This window comes from Nycticebus coucang, chromosome 18 (assembly GCF_027406575.1).
Source record: "Nycticebus coucang isolate mNycCou1 chromosome 18, mNycCou1.pri, whole genome shotgun sequence".
In the NCBI taxonomy this organism is placed as follows: domain Eukaryota; kingdom Metazoa; phylum Chordata; class Mammalia; order Primates; family Lorisidae; genus Nycticebus; species Nycticebus coucang.
The window spans coordinates 47,248,436-47,268,843 of NC_069797.1; the positions used below are offsets into that span (position 1 = coordinate 47,248,436).

A 20,408-nucleotide genomic window follows, 5' to 3' on the forward strand; every position below is an offset into this window, starting at 1 on the left:
GGAGCAAGCCTCACGAGAACTGACTTCAGTCCCTGACAGGCCGACGTTCTTTCCGGGGGACATGGGAGGGCTCTGGCGTCCGGGATGGAGCCGTTTCGTATTCTGTGGCTGGCGTCGGAGCCACCCTGGGTCCCCGGCTGCGGAGAGAGTAGAACCGTTTCTTAGGCCAGGATGGACTGGGACAGGAGATGCCGAGTGGAGCGCTTCCATGTCCCTGAGGCGGCTCGGGACGTGGAAGCGCTGCAGCCCTGGACGTTGGAGCCCGGCCGTGCAGCCGCCGCGGCGGCCGAAGAGGACGAACCCTTTCACTCGCGCGCAGGAGGAGGACTGGCGGCGGCGGAACAAGACGGTCCTCACGTACGTGGCCGCGGCTGCCGTGAGCATGCTGGGGGCGTCCTACGCCGCGGTGCCCCTCTATCGCCTTTATTGCCAGGTAGGGGCCAGCGGTGGCCACTGGGAGGCGTGATCAGAGTGGGAGGAGGTGGAAAAATCTCTGGACGGCGATCGCCCTACGAGCCATAGTTGGAAGTGATGTTCAAGATATCTACAAAAAAGTATGAAACAGGCTCCAAGGGCACTAAGGAAAGTGAGAAAGCTTCAAGTAGAACCCAATTCTGCATAGTGATCGTGCAGATACCACGCTACGGAGTGAAATTCCCAGATTTCTGAGACACACCTGGCCAAAAAAAAAAAAAATGTGCAGGCTCTAATTTGTGTACCCAGCAGTTAGTTGCCTTACCCTCCTACTCACACACCTTTAAAAATGTATCTTACTAATGCATTCATCTGAGAACCACATGTGGTTTATGTGCTGAGATTAGCCCTGGAAATGGGAGTATTCTTGTTTCTGGTCCTTAAACTGGTACTGACTGCTCATCCATACAAGAGGCATGAATTAGGTATGCCTTTGAGGCTACTGCCCCCGATATTATAACTGTAATGTGCTTATCCTGGAGTCCCTTTTGGATCAGAAGTTATAGTGTAGCCATTCTCAAGACTGTGGCGTCCAGCGTCACCTGGGAACCTTTTAAAAGTACAAATTCTAGGACCCAACTCCAGAACTACTGAATCAGGGGCAGGACCAGCAACCTGTATTTTAATAAGCCCTCTAGCTGATTTTGAGGCTAAACTTGAGAATCACTGGCAAAGTCAAGCTTAACTTATTTCACAGATTTCTCCTTAGTTTTTAAATAGTATTTTGCAGTTCTGGCTGGGCATTGTGATCACCTGAGGATCTCTTGAATACACATGCCAGGGATACACTACCTCAGAGACTCAGGTTAGGAGATCTAGGGTAGAGACTGGGAATTTCGGTTTAACAGTCATGCCACCAGTGAGAGCTACATATTACGTTCATTCTAAGTATTTAATACTTTGTTGTACATTGGGAATCACCTGGAGTGATTTTTAAAAATTCCGATGCCCAGGTTACACACATTGCCATTTATATCAGAATGTCAGAGTGGTAGCCACGCATCAGTAATATTCAAGGATTCCTCTGGAGATTGCAATGTGCAGCAAAGTTTGGGACTTGCTAGTTTATCACAACTGGAACTAGAACCCTGGCTTACTGCTCTTTCTTGCCACCATTGTTAATGCTTGGTGTACTTCCCTGCCTTTATGGAGATCATCTTACCTTTGTTTTAGGTGGTAAAGTAGGAGAATTCAAAGAATTTTTCTTTTCAGCATCCTAATGTCAGCATTTGTGTGTGAATTTGCATGGGCTTGAGTTCTGAAGGATGAGTATAGAATGTGAAATACTTTTCTGCAGAAGCCACCATGAACCCTATAACTAGCAGTTGGGTTAAATCACAAGCAGAACTGAATCCAAATAAGCAAGTATGAATTCCTGCCCCCCCCCCACCTCCCCTCAAACCTCCAGGGGCTAGAGGAGAGTGATTTTGTTCCCCAGGAACATTAGCAATATCTGAAACATTTTTGGTTGCCACAACCTGAGGGAATGGGAGGGATAGGATACTACTGGCGTCTGGTGGATAGAGGGTAAGGATACTGCTAAATATCCAAGAGTGCGCAGGACCCACTCCCTCCACAACAAAGAATTGTTCAACCCATAATGGGAGGTTGCGAAACCCTGCCCCAAACTAAAGTAATTGACAATATATGTGTTTTATGTCCACATGGCTATCATAAGGCAAGAAGTTAATAATTTGTAATTGTAAGAAGTTGGATGTTGAACAGTAATAATTCCAAAAGAACACTTTTATTACTCAAGGAATCACAGAATTTTAAAACCAGAAATAAGGGATTATATAAAGCACTTATACAGAGACCTCATTTTATGAGCATGTAAACTGGTAGCCCAAAGAAGCCCATTCAGTTCTTGAAGCTCACTAATAGCACAACTAGAGTCCAAGATTTCTTTTCAGTAATCTTTTTTTTTACTCTTTGTCTATTTTAATTTCTCTAAGCATTGAACTTAGAAACTTGAACAATCTATATTCAGAGAGTATATATCACAGAATCTTTATTGAGGGAGGACACTTATTTGTTTTATTCACATAATGCAAGTTCCTGAAGAAAAGGAATTAAAACTCAAACATTGTAGCACTTTTTGGCAGAATATACTTTATACACAAATACAAAGACTTGCTCTCTGATGCCATCTTTTAGGATTATAAAGTAATTCAATAATATTGCATGAGTGAAGCTAGTTGACTTGTGTATCAAACATAACATAGTAATACTGAAGCTTGCTGTGAGTCTTCCCCTAGACTCAAATTTGGTATTTTTTTTCTAGTATAGTAACAGGTAAATTGGAAACCAGAATTCTGACAGCCTCAAGCATCAGAAGAATGACGACCTGGGAAGTAAGGACTTTTTTTAAACATCTGAAGATAAAGTAATAATTAATGGCAGTGAAGAGAAACAAGGGGTGTCAGATGCATTATCCAACCCTATGACTGGTTGATTCACCTAAGGGATTAGGTGCTCTGATTAACTGGTGATACATATAAAAGCTATACTATACAGAGAAGAACAGAAAAAGATACAAACACATTATGATCACAATATTTAAGATGCTTTAGAAAAGCAGAATACAGAAATGCAGCAACAAACTAATTTGCAGAAATGCAGCAACAAACTAATTTGGACTCCAAAAGCTATGATATGAAAAAAGACCAGATGAGAATGTGGAAAAATGGAATTATTGAAGTTGTTTTCTTTGAAATGACCAGCTTGTGAGTAACTTTTATTTCTACACATGAATAATAGTTAATACAAAATGCTAACAGTAGAAGGATGATTAATAAGAGGCTAAGCCAGAAGTTCTGTACTCTGTAATTAGTGAGATAATAGTTCTCTTATTAAGAGAATTTGCTTTCCCCAAATAACTCATTTTTGACCATGCCACATAACCAGTGATTGCTGAAAAACAGAATGACTTTAACAAATAGTTGGTCTTGACATCCCCAAAGTGGTCAGACTATTGACAGTTACAGGAAATGGTTAGTGATAATATATAACTTGGCTTCAATGGATTATTAAGGTTAAATCATTTTAAAATATTGATAATTTTTATCAAATAAATCATCAACACCTAAATGTATTGTCTAATGTATTCAGTGTCTTTTTCTAGGCTACTGGACTTGGAGGATCAGCAGTTGCAGGTCATTCATCAGACCAGATTGAAAACATGGTGCCTGTTAAAGATCGAATAATTAAAGTTACCTTTAATGCAGATGTGCATGCAAGTCTCCAGTGGAATTTCAGACCTCAGCAAACAGAAATATATGTAAGTGACTAAATCAGTCATTAAAAGATTGCTTTTTTCAATATAAATTCCTTCTTTCATTAAACTGTTTCACTCATTTAACTTAATTTCAGAATACTGAGTTTCCATTACTGTAATTTTTTATTCCCATAGACAACCTTTCAATAGTGCCTTACGCCTAATGTAAGAGCACATATACTTGAACTTTTAAGTTATATTGTAGTCATACTAAGTTAGGACAATAAAAAATGTCATCTGTTTTATTAAAATCATACTAATCGTTGACTAAATAACCCTCTGGTCACTAATGTTGGGAGTAGCATTAGCTCTCAGACTGTGTAAGTTTCCAACTTTTCCTCTGGTATAATGGGAAAAATCTTGACAATTATAGGTTACAATGAAAAGTAGTTTATTTATATCAGAAGTATTCCTGTCTCTAAAAGAAGAAAAAAAAAAACAACTAGGACCTTTGAAGTAATCAGTAGCTAGTAAAATATTCATGTTGTACTGAAATAAAATGATACCTACAAGTTTTCTAAAATTGTAACTAACAGCAGTCCTGGGAAGATTTTAACTGATATTATCTTATTGGCGGAGGATTAGCCAGAAAGAAATAATTTAAACTTACCAGAAAAGTTTGCCCAATTCAGTTACCATGACTGAATCTCTTCAACGATTAAGGATTTTTTTTTTTTTTTTTTTTTTTTTTCAGATTTTGGCCGGGGCTGGGTTTGAACCTGCCATCTCCAGCATATGGGGCCAGTGCCCCACCCTTTTGAGCCACAGGCACTACCCCAATGATTAAGGATTTTATAGCTTATCTTTTGAATATTAGTTCCAGGTATATGGTAGTGTACAAAATATTAGTGGCTGAATTAAGTGACAATATCCTTTGGAATTTTTTTTTTTTTTAAAGCCTTGCTGTTTTTCTTAGTTATTTTCTCAAACCAAATTATTAACATTTTTTTGGTTTAATAAAGTTTCTGTTGAGTCAGTTTTGGTTGTAAGTTTAATTTCTTTTGGTTGTGAAGTAAGTTTAATGTTGGTATCCTTTAAAGAAAATATTTAGTTAATCATGACATTGAGGTGTAAGTGTTGAACAGAAGTTAGGCGTGGGCTGTGATATGCTTTAAATATTGAGTTATTTAAAGTGTGTCCTTGGACACACTTTAAATAACTCAATATCCAGACTATTGCTTGAAGATCTCAGGTATACAAGCGGACAGTCTATAACTAATATATAATGGAGTACTGGTTCTCTTCATTAACATACGCAAATAAAGTTTGAAACTCAGATATGTTTATGGGTAATAGTCACAATTTATTTTGCTGAATCTTACATTAGCTTAATGTAATAAATAGTTTATTAGCTTAAGTAATATGGTCTGATGACTAAGAAAAATAATATGACTAATTTAATAGAGGACAAAGGAGCTGGGTGAGATTTAAAATATCAATCATATATATTTTCTTTAAAACAGGTGGTACCAGGAGAAACCGCACTGGCGTTTTATAAAGCTAAGAATCCTACTGACAAACCTGTAATTGGGATTTCTACATATAATGTTATTCCATTTGAAGCTGGACAGTATTTCAATAAAATACAGGTAACAACTAAAATCAAACTTACAGAGTATGATGAAAGTACATTAAACTTTGGTATGAAACTCACTACAGTGTTTTAGCAGATACTCATAATTTCTGAAAACTCATTCTTCTAATTCAATCTGTTTTTCTTCATTGTTTATACTTGCTACACAGAGATTGAGAGCTAAACCAAATGGATAGTTAATCTGTTAATTCTCAATTTTTAAAGCAAAACTCAATCTGAGATGAAAAGATACTGTCATAGAACATAAAAATTATATTTAATAGTATGCTTATTAAAGTCAAGAAATGAATTCTGTTACTGTTATAAGAAAATAGAAATGTTATTAAACAAATACTTTTTTATAACTTCTAGTGCTTCTGTTTTGAAGAACAAAGGCTTAATCCCCAAGAGGAAGTGGATATGCCAGTGTTTTTCTACATTGATCCTGAATTTGCTGAAGACCCCAAAATGGTGAACGTTGATCTTATCACTCTTTCTTATACTTTTTTCGAAGCAAAAGAAGGATACAAGTTGCCTGTTCCAGGCTATAAGTGATGGTGGCAACTAAATCTTTTGTGATTTTTGAAAAATCATGTATCCTGCTTTCTTAGAGAAGAAATATTCTACAATAATGTGAAGCCTATTTTAAATGGTTCTACTTGCTTTAGTCCCTTAATTTACCCCCTTAAAAGAATAACCTGTTTTCTTAATTACTGTCATATATTCTAAGTAGACATATGAGTTTAATGAGAATCCAACCAAATTATTTAATATTAACACTTCATATTTATGGCAATGAATTTGAGAATTTAAAAATAGTTTATCTCTTTCAGGTCATAAGCCAGAAAAATAGTTTATCTGTTTCTGACCATGTCTGTGTTTAAAATAGTGGGTTGCTATTTTTCTTCAGTATGAATGGTCACTATTTTCAAAGCTCAGAGTAGGAGTTACTAACCCCTAACAGCTTCCTCAAAGATTTACATTCTGATTTCCAATTTAACTTTATTTTTCCTTTAAGAACTATAGCTATTTTATATTCAGAGTTCTTAATAATTATTTTGAAATTGTGGTATCATGAAATTGAAAAAAATACATATCTACTGAGCTGCTAGCATTTACTATCATAGTTCTAAGCCTCTGAATGTTAAAATGTGGGTGGGTGGGGTTTGTGAAGATTTGCTGACATGAAAAGTTCTTCTGGGAACAAAATGTAAAAAAGATGTATTAAATCATTTTAATAGCAATTTATTTGTTAAATTTACATGAACCAAACAATTTAATCTGAATGTTTTTCAGTAATCTTGTTCCAAATAGAACCATTAAGTTACAGTAAAAAGAAAAAAGGAACACTTAATATTACAAAGACTCATATTTAATGGCCGCCTAACAGTCTAGTGATCTGTTCAGGACACTTGAGATATAATTAAACTATAATCATCAAGGCTTTAACAATAATTCTAAATCATTATTTATAAAGAGTACAAATCAGTATTTATAAAGAAGTACAAATTGACTTTTACATTCAACTTTAGTTAAGTGAAGGCACTCCATGTTCTTCCTGAAGAATACATTTAGTTTCTCACACTAAATGCTCTTATCTACTCAGAATTATTTTGCAGTAAAATAATCTTATCATAGTCATATGATGATTCTCAATTTAGAAAGATCTGAGAGACATAGATACTGCAATTAAATTGGTTAGCCCAAATACTAAGTAATTTATCTTCTGCTGAAAGTGACTATTTGTTACAAATAAATTCTACTGAAAAACCTCTCCAGCTGTTGGAACCATACATGTTACCCTGTGACTGTTATTCTTCTATTGATATTTAATCTTCTTAATAGCAGAGTAGAAATGTGGCTTTTGACATGTTAACAGACTTCCAGGCCTCAAGTTGGACCGGGTTGGCACCCTTGATTGTGGCTATGAGCAGTTCATCCACTTTCACCTAAAATAAAGAGAAGAAAATGGCCAGTTTTCATCCTCTCCTTCTTTTTCCCATTCCTTGACAGCTCCTTTTCCTTGTCCTCTACTGGAGGCTGGAGGCCACCAGTTTAGGAGAAGAAAGGTGGGAATGTACTTCTTCCAAGCGGGGAGGGAGTGAGGAGAATAAAATGAGGTTAATAGGTCACAAGGACATTCATTAGTAAATTAATGGGATGAGTCAGGCAGCAAATAGGAAAAACCCAGACCTAGCTGGAGTACTGACAATGAATGAGTTCTACTGGTAGCAATCGCGTTAAAAGCGTTAAAGACAAATGCCTGGGTTCAGTGCTAAGAAATTTCTACTGATCGTCTAAGTTTTGTTAGTATTTGTATGCCTAAACCAACTTCTGCATCCCAAGTCTCATTTCAAGGTTACAAAATAATGTATTTCATTAATGAACAATAGTTCCCTACAATTTGATTCAGGGAAGCTCACATAGTATTTCACTCACCAAAGTGTCAGACTGAGGTGGCCCTTGCAGATATAAAAACTCAATACAGGAAGCAACAGCTACACTGAAATTATGTGGAATGAAGTGACTGGAAGTCTTTACCTTAACAGTGACTGTCACTTTGATCTCCTTCGTGGTGATGAACATCAATTTCTTCATAAATAGCTCTGAAACAAACAAGCCATCCTGGTAAAAAGGTTATATTATGACTTTAAAGTACTATTCTGGGTTTTAACTGCCATTACCATAACTAAAAATCTGGGGCTGTTTTGGGAGTGTATGCTACATCAGTGAATAAAAACAACTATCTCTGTCCAGAAGCTAACATCCCAGCTTTCTTAAATTCTAATGTTGCAATTTCTATGCCTCTTCATATGTATTTTATAGATCCAATTCATTTTACTTGTAATTTTAAATGCAAAATATGGCTAAAATTTGGATAGTTCACTTTTTGCTTAAAAAACCCACCTGTTCAGTTCTCCTGCTTTTTAAGACATTAAAATAAATAGTTTATTTAACCTATGTGATTACAGTCCATACTCCTGAGCAACCTTTAACTGAAAATGGTAATTTCTATACTTTTATATCGTAATTGTAATATACAATTCAATTCTTTATAGATGCCTTACATGTATCTGTTGTTAGAAAATGCACTCAAAACCACAGCATTCATATTGTACAAATAGCAAAACATGCCTGAGGAAAAATCTCATAAAAATCACAGTACTATGAAACCATGATTACCAACTTTAGGAGGCCCCAGCATGGTCCTGCAATTTAATGTTTCTGCAAAATGTTTTGTCTCTTATTTCCCACAAAAATGATTTCAACCTCTCCCTCCCTCTCCCTGCTCCCGCTAACCCCACTGGCAGAAACGTCAGTCTTAATAAATTAAAAGCCTTCCTATGGAAACATCCTCATTTTCCCATTACCAAGTCTTAAAGTCTGTTTTCATTTGCATCCTCCTTTACTTCTGTGAACCTATCTCCCCCTGGCTTCTTAAACACTTCACTCATTCAGTTATCCCCTTTTCCTAAATCTTCACCCTCTCCCTTTATACCAGATGCTAACCGGCAGCATTCACAGGTGTCCCAGAACTCCCATTGTATACAACACAGTGCAGTTCTTAATCCCTTATGTCCTTGCAGTAATTGTCTCAGTAATCCTCTGGCTGCCAAACCATATTCCATCATCTCTTCACATTTAAGTTGTAATAAGTTACCTACACTTACTGTCGGTGTTTCCTCTCTTATTTACCTAACACACTGATTTGGCTTCTCTCCCCAATCAATCCATTAAAGTGGTTTGACTGAAACCACCAGTGATTTCTGTTATTTAATCTATTGTCTAGTTTTCAGTTCTCATCTTACTTGTCCTCTTCAGCAGCGTTGTTCAGAAGTGTATGTTCACTTCTCTTTGCTTCCAAATTACAGTTCTCACATCTGGTATTAGGCTCTTCCTTAGACTCATCATTTCTGGCTTCGGCAATTCTAGGCCCCTGAATGTGCCAAAACACTTTTCTCTGGGTCTTTGTACAAGTTGTTCCCGGGGCTAACTATACTCATTCCCAACTTTTCACTTGACTAATAATTGCAGGTTTCAGCTTCAATGTCACATCCTCAAGTTTTCCCTGGCCCCCATTTAAATCAGTTCTTCCTGTTACGTTCTCTTAAGTCACCATATTCTTTCATACTGTTAGCACAAATTGTAGATATATATTTGGCTGGTGATTTGTCTAATTTTTGTCTCCATGCTGCATTTAACCTCTGAGGTCAGGGAGCATGTTTCTTATTCAACATTATAAATCAAGCAGCAAGCACAGACCCTGGCATTTAATAAATATTTTTTTAAGTCAATTTGTCAAATGAATCCTGTGTGTCTTCATAAACGTTGTGTTGTGTGTCCTGCAAAAGCAAAAATTCGCATCCTGTGGTTCATGGATTACCAGTGATATGAAAACCCCAGAATTTTTTCTGTAAGATTCTGTGCTCTTTCATGGAGACAAATCTCTGAGTTTCATTCAGACTTTGCAAGGAACTGAGACACTCCAACCCCCAGAAAGTAAGAACCACAGTGGTCCAGATTCCAAAGCTTTTCCTCACTTTCAGTATCTCTAACACTACCTTACCTACTTATAGCAATTTCCAGATTTGAATATAATCAAGAACTTTTCTACTACCTGTTTGGATGCAGAAAACATTAAGTTTCTAGAAAGCATACCCAGTTTAGTGCCAGTTTCATTTTTTTTTTTTTTTTTTTTTTAGTGCCAATATATTAAACAACTAATATTTTCAGTGATACATCACTTTATCAAGTAGAATGACCCAGGGAAATTTCACAATCTTGAGTTAAGAATACTTAATGGAGTCCTAAGTCCCTTAATATTTATTCATGGATTACTCCAAAATCAATTACTACATTGAAGGTTTAAACCAGGGATCAAAACATCAAGGGTCTATATGTGCCAGGCAAAGAAGAGACATGGGGTCCAGTGGGGCCTGGTAGGCTGCAGAGCATCCCTATATAAAGGCCACAGGTAATAATCAGCCTCAACCCTTGGATGTGGAAAATGCAGGCTTGGTGCTGCTAGGGTAGCCATAAGATCAAAAATCCAGACGTTTTATTTTTAAATATTCCAGCTTAACTGTTGGTAAATAATTTTTTAAAGGCGCATTTTAAGTACTGCATAGGTCAAAACAAAACTTTGGGCAGGAAACAACCTACAGACTGTGTTTCTGAATAATGAGTTCCATAAACTTGCTTTAATCATTTTTTAAGAATTTGGGGGATAACCTTTAGTCATGCAAAGCATATTAAAACTAACAACTATGCCACCCTACAAATATTTATATACACTTGACCAATAGGAAATCATATGATAATGGTGCTTTAAGAACTTCAAGTTAAAAGTAATTTTTACAGTTAATGCTTTATTAACTAGTTAATAAGTAATTTTTACAGTAATGCTTTATTAATCTATTTTAAGCACTTTGTCATATGTAGAGAAGACTAAAATAAGTTCTATTTATATCCTTTTTTAAGGGATCAGTTCTTAAAAGCTAAACTGTCAATCAGTGTGGGGGTAACTTATGTCACAAATGAATAGTGTCCTCCTCAAGCTAGAGGGAATCTATGAGGAATCCATTAAGACACCTTAGTTCCCGTTATTTCTTCAACCCCAACATTTTTATTTTTTTGTCAGAAGGCTAGAATGATGAGACCATTAAGAGCAACAGCTGCCATAAAAACTCCTAAGTCATTTTTAATAAGGCCATCAATTTCTGCCAAGCCCTAAACAAAGTTAAACATATAACCAAGCCCTGTTAGTTCTGGTGTCAAAGAGAACCAAGACAAAAAAATAAATGAATCATTTTGTAAATGACTTACTCTGTGGTGACAGCAGGAGCTAAGGGATCAAACTCCATTACTTCATAGTAATTGGGTGGCTGGAAATCTTCCTTTGTCACTCCTTTAGGCAAAAACAAACTGGTAAACACACATTGTGCTTTTCAAGGAGTATACACAATTAATAATTCTTATTACTGTAGACTTCAATTATAAGATCCTGACACAACTCAAACAAATTGCTATTCCAATCCTACTCCCAAGTTCAACAGGTCTGCAGATTGATAAGTAACAAGAAGATTTTCAAATGTCAAGTAAAGGTTCCTTCACCTTAGTGTTCAAAATACAACACAAGCATTTTTACAATCTAATGTCAGTCACAATGGTGACTGTTCTGAATTTATTTCATATGATTTAAAAATACAAATGAATGCCTCTACTTTCTCATATCTATTTTCAATTACCAATATATCCCTGCTACCTTATTTGATGCAAATAATAAGGGCTCATGTACTTGGATGATTGCTGGGCAAAGATGGTGGCCTCTGGCTTGATGGTGCTGCTGCAGCAGACTGGACACTGACTGGCTGTAGCAATACTGAATTTGAGTATTCCACAACCTGAAGGAAAGAATAACATTCCAATAAACATTCTGTATTAAGCTTTTATTACTTAGTTGCTTAGGCTTCCAAATAGCACTTTCCAAGAACCATATAATCTCACTAGACAAGAGCTACTAATTTTTAGCTATTACCATAATTTTTAGGTAATAACTGTGTGTAAAATTTACTACTATTCTCTATGGTTTCATGCTGATTGTATCCCATTTCCCATATAAACTAAAAAAAAAAAAATTGCTTTTAAAAAAGATGTAGGATTATATGGCTCAGTCTAGATTCTTTTTTTATTTCATTCCAACCATAAAATATCAGCCTCCAAGAGGAAAAAAAAGTCTTAAATTACAGAGAGGCACACACAGTGATGCTGTCAAATCAGGACTGATAAGATTAAAATCTTAAATCGAAATAGTTCCAATTATAATTCTGCTCATTCATTCCATGAATATGTCCTGGGCACCTACTGGCTGCCAAGCACTATTAATAAAGCAATAAATAAAATGGACCAAGCCCCTGCCCTCATGGGGCAATCAATAAATATAAATGGATGTCAGCATATGGTCGGTAAAAAAGCGAGGTAATAGGAAGAGAAGCGGCTGGGGTGGGATACTACTCTGATAGGTCCTGGTCAGGGAATGTTGGAGATACTTAAGCAGAGCCCTGAATAACACAACCCCTGTGATTATCAGAGAAGACACAAGTTCACAGCCTCTGAAGAAAGGGAGGCCAGTGTGATGGGGGCAGGGTAAGGGGAAAGATGGGAGGGTGGAGAGGGAATGGGCTGGCTCAATCAGCACGTCAGGTTTGTACTGAGTAAAGGAGGAGGAGGAAAATCACAGCTAGGTTTTGAGCAGATGAGTGACATAATGTGACTTTACTTTTCACAAGGGTTGCTGTGGTTTCTGTTTTGAGAATAGACTGGAATGGTGGAAGTGGGTGAGAAGAGAGGAAGGCAAAGTCTGAGACAGGGCAGTCCTATAGTTAAAGGCCACTGGTGTCCAGGCCTTTAAGGCCTGGTGTCTTTAAGACCACTGGTGTCAAGGCCTTTAAGTCCAAGCATCTACTGGAGCTTGGACTAGGATACAGAAGTGGATGTGGTGACAAATGGCTGGGTAATGGACATATTTTCAAAGTAAAAGGTAGTGGTCAAGGTATTATTACCCAAGGTATTTGACCTAAGCAACTGAAGGAGTCAAGTGGTCACTTACTGAGCTGAAAAGTTTGCAGGAAAAGCAGGTTGAAACTGGAGACTGGGAAGAAATCAAGAGACGGTAAGTGGAAAGTGGATATATGAATTTTGAATTTAGGCAAGGGGCTGAAGATGCAAATTTGTAGGTTGCCAGATTTGAATGCTCATTGAGATAGAAGACCCTAAGACCCAGGAGGAATGAATATAGACACAGAAGTCTGAAGCCCGGGCCTCGGAGTGTCCAACATCGAAAGGCCGGTAGAAGGAGGCCAGCAAAGGAGAGAAGAGATGAAAGCGGGACTGGAGAAGAATCAAAGTGAGCGGTGTCAGAAAGCCCCAGGTGCAAAAAAGAAGTGATCTACTTGGTCATGTGCTGCTGATGCATCAGGTAGATGAAGACTGAGAATTGCAGACCTAGAATTAATAATATGGGAGTCACTGGTGTCCATGATAAGAGCTATGTCCATAGAGCAGTACAGCTAGAAGCCTGTCTCAAGTCTTGTCAAAGAGGACGGCAGGAAAGAAGCTGAAGACAGCAAATACAGACAACTCTAAGGGAATTCCAACTCTTCCATCTGGCCAATGGAAGCGAGACAAAGGGAAAGTCCTAATGGGGGCTGCATCAATGCATTACTGAGGAGAACATGACAATTAAAGGCCAGGAGTTCTTTTTTGTCTGTGATAATCTGCTGACTATGAGGCCAGAGAAAGTTTTCTGTTACTTACATTATCATATGTATGGCTTGAGGCGAGCTTTTGGCCAGTCCTTTGGGTAAACCTAGGATAGTGTGATAACACAGCATAATTACCCTACAGTGAGAACACAAATGCAAAAAGTAAGAGGATTTTCCCGGCCTAAAAACAAACATAGCTTCAGACTGCACAAAGTCATACTTTTGTATTACCAATTGCCCACCAGGTCATGATGCCCAAACACCAAAATAAAGGACTGTCCCTGGGTAGCCCTGAGATGCTGGAACGTGCACAGAGCACCTGTAAGAGCAGAGCCTTCAGTCTTCCCATCAGAGTAACTACCTGCCATCCCACTGTTTCATAAAGGATGAGAAGCAGAGCATTAAGAAGGAAGCTGGGAGAGTTCTGCTTCAGAGTAAGGTGGCACAGACACATGTCACCCTGTCTTGCCAATGAAGTGTCACTATTAAAGCTGGACAGAACGCACAGAGAAACTATTTCAGGGCTTTGAAAAGTAAACAGTAGCAGGCTGATAAGGAAAGAAGACGAGAATCCAAGTATCACGACACTGTTGGTCTATTTACCATGTTTTATCCCCATGTCTTCCCCGAGTGAGTACTGTGTAGCCTGAAACCCAAATGTAGGTGTCAGTGAGGACAGACAGAGCCCTGGGAGGAAGGAGCCCTCTCATTTTTCCTCACGGAGAATCCCATGCCCCTTTGTATCCTCTTCCCTCACACCCCAAACATCAGGCAACCGGAAAGTGGCTGCAGAGACACTGAGGAGAGAAGGGGCTGTAGCAGATTAAAGATCAGCGAGGAGAATCTTCCTTTCCAACAGGAGCTGTGACACCAAGGGGATGGGGAGAGCTCCTTGGTTTCTTCTTCCCGTCTGTTCGTGTGATCACAGACACAAGGGTGGTTGAGGAAATATGTGGTCTCGTAGGATGAAGCTCCAACTTTATGATGGGAAAACTACAAACGGGGAGCCCTAGGAAAAGAGAAAGTGCCAGAGAAATCACAGCCATGGAAGAATTCAGGAAACAGTCTCATAAAGTTGTTTATGAAATCCTAGGCTCATCCCTCACCCCAAGCTTGAATGCATCTGATCTCTGTCAGGGTGCTAAGAAGCTGACAACTAAACACAAGACCAGGCTGTCTAGACCTTAGATCAACCTCTGGGTGGAACATGTGGGATAGATTTGATTAGCACTGCAACAGCTTTAAAAACTTTACTGACATTGGAACCACAGCCCACAGAAGCAGGCTGAAAACTCTGTGGTGTAAATATAAACAGGTTGTTTGCCTATAAAATTAAAATATAAACATTCTTGACAGGATTTAAATAAGGGCAAGTGTCTCATAATAAAACACTAATGCCCACGATATATATAATCCAAAATTAATAGGCATATGAAGGACCAGGAAAATCTCAACTTGAATGAGGAGACAATAGACATTGATGCCAAAAAGACACAGATGTTGAAATTACAAATGCTCCAACAAGGAACTTCAAACACTCTTGAAAACATAATGGAAATATAGAACGTTTCAGCAAAGAAACAAAAGATATAAAGAACTGGATGTAAATTTTAGAATCAAAAATGTAATAAGTGAAATTAAAAAAGAAAATGTACAGATGACCTCAGTAGGAAAATGGAGATGACAGAGGAAACTGTGAACTTGAACACAGATCATAGAAACTATCCAATCTGAAAAATGGAGAGAATAAAAAAAGGTAATGAATAGAACCATAAACACCTATGAGACAACAAAACATTTGTGTCAGGAAAGTTACAACAGGAAAGCAGTGTGCCTGTGGCTCAGTCAGTGGGGTGCCAGCCCCATATACCGAAGGTGGCAGGTTCAGGCCTGGCCCCTGCCAAACTGCAACCAAAAAAAAAAAAAAAGCCGGGCATTGTGGTGGGCACCTGTAGTCCCAGCTACTTGGGAGGCTGAGACAAGAGAATTGCCTAATCCCAAAAACTGGAAGTTGCTGTGAGCTGTGCCACCATGGCACTCTACCAAGGGTGATAAAGTGAGACTTTGTCTTAAAAAAAAAAAAAAAGAAGAAGAAGAAATGGAGAAATGAATAGCAAAAACTTCACAACTTGACAGATTTGGTGAAAACACAGACCTACAAGCTCAAGTACCAACCACCATGTAGTAAAATGGTGGGGTTAATATGGTGGCCCCTCAAAAGATAGACCCATGTCCTGTTGTCAGAACTGTAAATGTTACCTTATTTGGAAAAAAAAACTGCAGCTATAACTAAGTTAAGGTTCTTAAAATGAAGATATCATCCTATATTATTGGGTCATAAACCGAATGACAAGTGACCCTAAAAGAGAAACGCAGAGGACGATTTGAGAAGAAAAAGCTAGATGAAGGTGCAGGTGGAAATGGGAGTGATATGGCCCGAAGCCAAAACATCCAAAAGATGCTAGGAAGTCACTAGGATCTGGAAGAAAGTGGACTATCCCCTAAAATCCTGGAGAGAGGGTGGCCCTGCTGAATTTTAGACTTCTTGCCTCTTGAACCATGAGAGAATATATTTCTGTGGTTTTAAACCACCCAGTTTGTGGCATTTATTATGGTAGCTACAGGAAACTAATACACTTAGCCAACCACAAACAAAACCAAAAGAAATTTGGGTCCACATCCATCATAAACTTCTCAAAATAAAAAAAAAAAAGAAAAATTCTTTAATGAAGTCAGAGAACACATTTTAAATATATAAGGAACAACAAATCAAAGGAATGTAAATTTCTCATTAGAAACCCAATTTAGGCCAGAAAAAGAATGGAACAAACTTTTAAAAACCAGAATACTATATGCAGTGAAAATATGCTTCAGGATCAGAGATAGAATAAGACATTCTCACACTCTTAGTGAAGTAACACCAAGAGACTTTGCTACCAATAGAACTGCTCTAGAAGAACTGCTAAAGGAAATTCTTCAGAGAGAAGGGACATTATGTCAGAAGAAAGAAGAGTAACAGAACTGGTAAATATTTGGTAAATATAAATAGACTATTCTTTTCTTAAGTCCTTCAAAATATATTTGAAGTTACAAGCAAAAATTGTAACATTTTTGGTTATTTCTTTTAGACATGCAATATACATGTAAGATAACTATAAGATTAAGGGAGGAGCAATATGATGATAAGATTTCTACATTTTATTTCCAGCAGCAAAGCACGCATTTTAAGTGGAATGAGAAATTAAGTATATTGCAGTCACTAAACCAATGTCTCTCTCTACATATACAGAGGATGCCAAAAAAATGTTTACACATTTTAAGAGAGGAAAAAACTATATTATAATACTCAAGTTATCTTTGATTTCTGCATTTATAAGAGGTGCTCAAATGTAATTTGTATATATCTCTTGTTATCAGCACATATTGAGTATTACAATTTTAATACAGTTCTTTCCATTCTTAAAATGTGTATACATTTTTTGGACCCTCTTTATATGCACCCATATACACATTGTACAAAGATAAGTTAAAATGACAATAAATTAAAAGACAATATTAAAAATATTCTAATACAAAAGAATTAAAGGAAAATTTTTCACAGTGAAAAAGATAGAAAAAAAGGGAATATATAGAAAAATTATACAATGGTAAGACTAAACCCAACACACAATTACATTAAATGCAAATGGTCTAAACACATCAATTAAAAGATAGATTTTATGAGAATACATGAAAATGCACAAACAAACTATGTGCTAGCAACAAGAAACTAAACATTTTAATATAGTTAATTAAAAGTAAAAAGATAAAGATATACCATGCATCCACTAATCAAAAGAAAGCTAGAGTAGCTATCTAAATATCAAAGTAGATATCAGGGCAATGAAAATGAAGATAGACAAAGAGGACATTACCTAATGATAAAAGGGTCAACTAACCAAGGCAACATAACATTTTGAGTGCATGAGTTCAAAACACACAAACGTGAATTTTACACAATCTGTTCTAGAAAGATTATGCACTTCATGATTCTATTTAGATGACGTTTTCAAAAACCAACTATAGTGACAGTGAACAGATTGGTGGTTTGTGGGCATTTGGGGGCTAGGAGTATGAAGGTATGATTATAAAGAAAACCACAAGGGAGTTTTCTTTTGCGGGGTGGAGGGGTTGATGAAACTATTCTGTATTCTGACTATTGTGGTTGCTATACAAATCTATACATTATAATTCAAAAAATGTACACTGAAAAGTCAATTTTACTACATGAGACTTTAAAAAATAAAATTAATAAGTACAAAAAGAAAAAAAAAAGGAAATAGTTACTGACATCAGACCCATGTGAATATGAATCCAGTTTCAGCACTAGTGGGGCAACCACGGAAAGTCAATCTTCCTCAGCCTTGGTTTCTTCACTTTTAAAATGAAAATGATGGTGGTACCTGCCTCCTAGGGTTATTAGGAGCATTATTAGTAAGTAATTAGTAAGCATTTCTTAATTTCTTAGCTTGTTGCCTGATAATAAATAGACTATAAATATGACCTATGACTTTATCTTGTCTCCATTGTTTGTCAAGGGTTCTTTTTGTTTTGAATAATTCTATCACTGACTTATTCTATGATAGTGAACAAATAAACCACAAACACAAAAGGTTGAACAAAATCTCAAGACCATTTAGACACTGTAATGGCTGTGTCTTTCATAAGTGATCTTAGGCATGTGATTTAACCCAGGTACATGCCCTAATCAACTTCAGTGCTTTGTTTCTGACACTATAAACATTTTAGTTTAATTATAGTTTCATTCATCTGTAAGATATTTTTTAATTAGGAAAAACAGATATAAAGGGTTTAGAAAGATAGCATGGACAACAGTTATTGCTATCACAGATTATCTTCTATGCCTGTGAATTCTAAGAGCTGTTCTAATTATTTTGGTATCTGAATTTTGGGATAGAGACCCATCACGAGATTTCTCAGTGTATGATTGGAAAACAGCTTTGTGATTCTTGAGGATGCTTGTTAGAACTAGTGAGTTCTGCTACTGAATCAGAATTTCAGGGCACCAGCGATTTGACTCTTTAAGTTACCAAGTGATTTTTATGCACACTAAATTATGAGATCCAGTAGATTACAGATTAAAATAAGCAACTATTAGCTGGAATTTGATTTTTTAATGAATTTTATAGACATTTGTTGTAATAGGATTTTGTCTGTATTACTTAGTCTTTCTCAAATTACCCAACAAGATTAGCAAGCAAGATAACAGGAATAGAATCAATTACTTTGTTTTTTCTTTCTTTTTTTTTTTTTACAATACTTTGAGTTGCTGTTTTACAGAATCAGCTATTCTAGACTACATTTTATTTAACCAATCAACTTCATTAGAAATTTGCCTGCATTTCAACATTTACATGCATTGCATCTAGCCAAGACTGGAGGTAGTCAGTCTAAGGCACTGACTCAATTTGGTGGTTAATCAGATAGCAAGGGACACTGTATCACTTCTCAACATATGAATGTCTTTCCTTTCTCCTTCTCTTCTCTTATACTTTCTTTTTGCTCTTTTTACTTCTCATTTTGATTCTTCTTTCTCATTATGCTCCCTCTTAAATGTAGAAAAGTAATTCAATGATCGAGTATACAAGGATCTAAATTAAAAAAAAAAAAAAAAAACAAGGTAAAAGCCAAGTTGTACCTGAATTCTTCACCTAAGAGGCATGCCAAATAACCCTACAAGGTACCTGTTACTACACTGTAGGTAGTGCAGACTTCCATAAGAGCTGCGCCGTGACCCGTGACCTGCGATCGGTGCTCACCTGGACCTCCAGAAGAGCTGTGTTGCGACCTGTCACCCAAACTGGCACCCGCCCAGACCGCCCTAAGAGCTGCGCTGCGACCCACGACCCATGCCTCAGCATGCCCTGACCACTAGCTCTGGGAGCCACGCAACCCCACGTCCTCCCTCCTGTACCCTCCCTGTCTCCACACCGGCCCGCTCGTCTGGCCAGGGACTCTGGTAGCTGCGTGCCCTCCGGAGCCCTCCCTGCCTCTGCGCAGAGTCTTTCTCCTGGCCAGAGACTGGTGGAGCCTTGGCCCTCTGTGCCAAAGTCACTGGGCACCAGGCACCCCCAGAACCGTGTGCACCACTCCCAGCCCTGTTGTTGGATCCAGGTGTGTCACACTCCAGAGCTGCTCCCACAACCAGAACTTCCTGGCTGGGGCAGCCCCAGAGGAGCTACACATGGTCAGTCCCTACAACAGAGTGATCCAGCAACAACAGAGTGATCCTGCTGGGGTCTAATCTTGGAAAGACACCTCCCCAACTCTGAGGACGACCAGAGACAACGGTGAAAAACAATCATGAGGCAAAATCAACAGAAATACTCTGGCAATAAGAATAATCAGAGTAGAGCAACTCCCCCAAAGAACAATGGGGCAGACACAGCACAAGATCCCACACACAAATACCTGAGATGTCAGAAATCGAATTCAGAGTCTGGATAGCAAATAAGATCGAATTAGAATTCCAAGCAGTAACCCAAAAGATGTCTAAAGAATTCAACGAATTCAAAGACCAAATGACCAAAGATTTTGACACACTGAGACAAGAAGTTGCAGCCCTCAAAGATCTGAGAAAAACAGTAGAATCCCTCAGTAACAGAATGGAACACGCAGAAGAAAGGATTTCTGACATTGAAGACAAAGTTTTTGAATGCTCAGAAAAATCTCAAAAAGGAAGAGAAATGGAGGGCAAAAACAGATCACTCTCTCAGAGAGCTCTGGGATAATTCGAAGAAAATCAATATTTGTCTTATAG

The 20,408-nt window shown here is 37.6% G+C and overlaps 2 protein-coding genes across 3 annotated transcripts in view; one reads left to right on the forward strand and one right to left on the reverse strand.

The window, feature by feature from the left end:
- The first annotated feature begins 8 nt into the window (after window positions 1-8).
- LOC128569798 (cytochrome c oxidase assembly protein COX11, mitochondrial) lies at window positions 9-7,296 on the forward strand. Its single transcript, XM_053568305.1, has 4 exons — window positions 9-433; window positions 3,599-3,754; window positions 5,215-5,340; window positions 5,697-7,296. Exons 1-4 carry the CDS (start codon window positions 62-64, stop codon window positions 5,877-5,879), a joined length of 837 nt encoding a protein of 278 aa, XP_053424280.1. The 5' UTR covers window positions 9-61; the 3' UTR covers window positions 5,880-7,296.
- TOM1L1 (target of myb1 like 1 membrane trafficking protein) overlaps window positions 7,161-20,408 on the reverse strand; it is a 49,608-nt gene continuing 36,360 nt past the window's right edge. Inside the window, exons 12-16 of one of the 2 annotated variants that reach the window (XM_053568304.1) lie at window positions 13,641-13,692; window positions 11,623-11,728; window positions 11,151-11,232; window positions 7,866-7,930; window positions 7,161-7,273 (exon numbers count right to left, since the gene is read on the reverse strand). In XM_053568304.1, coding sequence (XP_053424279.1) covers window positions 7,867-7,930; window positions 11,151-11,232; window positions 11,623-11,728; window positions 13,641-13,692 — 304 coding nt within the window. In that variant the 3' untranslated portion in view covers window positions 7,161-7,273; window position 7,866. Of the gene's footprint in view, window positions 7,274-7,865; window positions 7,931-11,150; window positions 11,233-11,622; window positions 11,729-13,640; window positions 13,725-20,408 lie in introns of those variants that run through there. The other variant, XR_008375461.1, reaches the window with a different exon arrangement.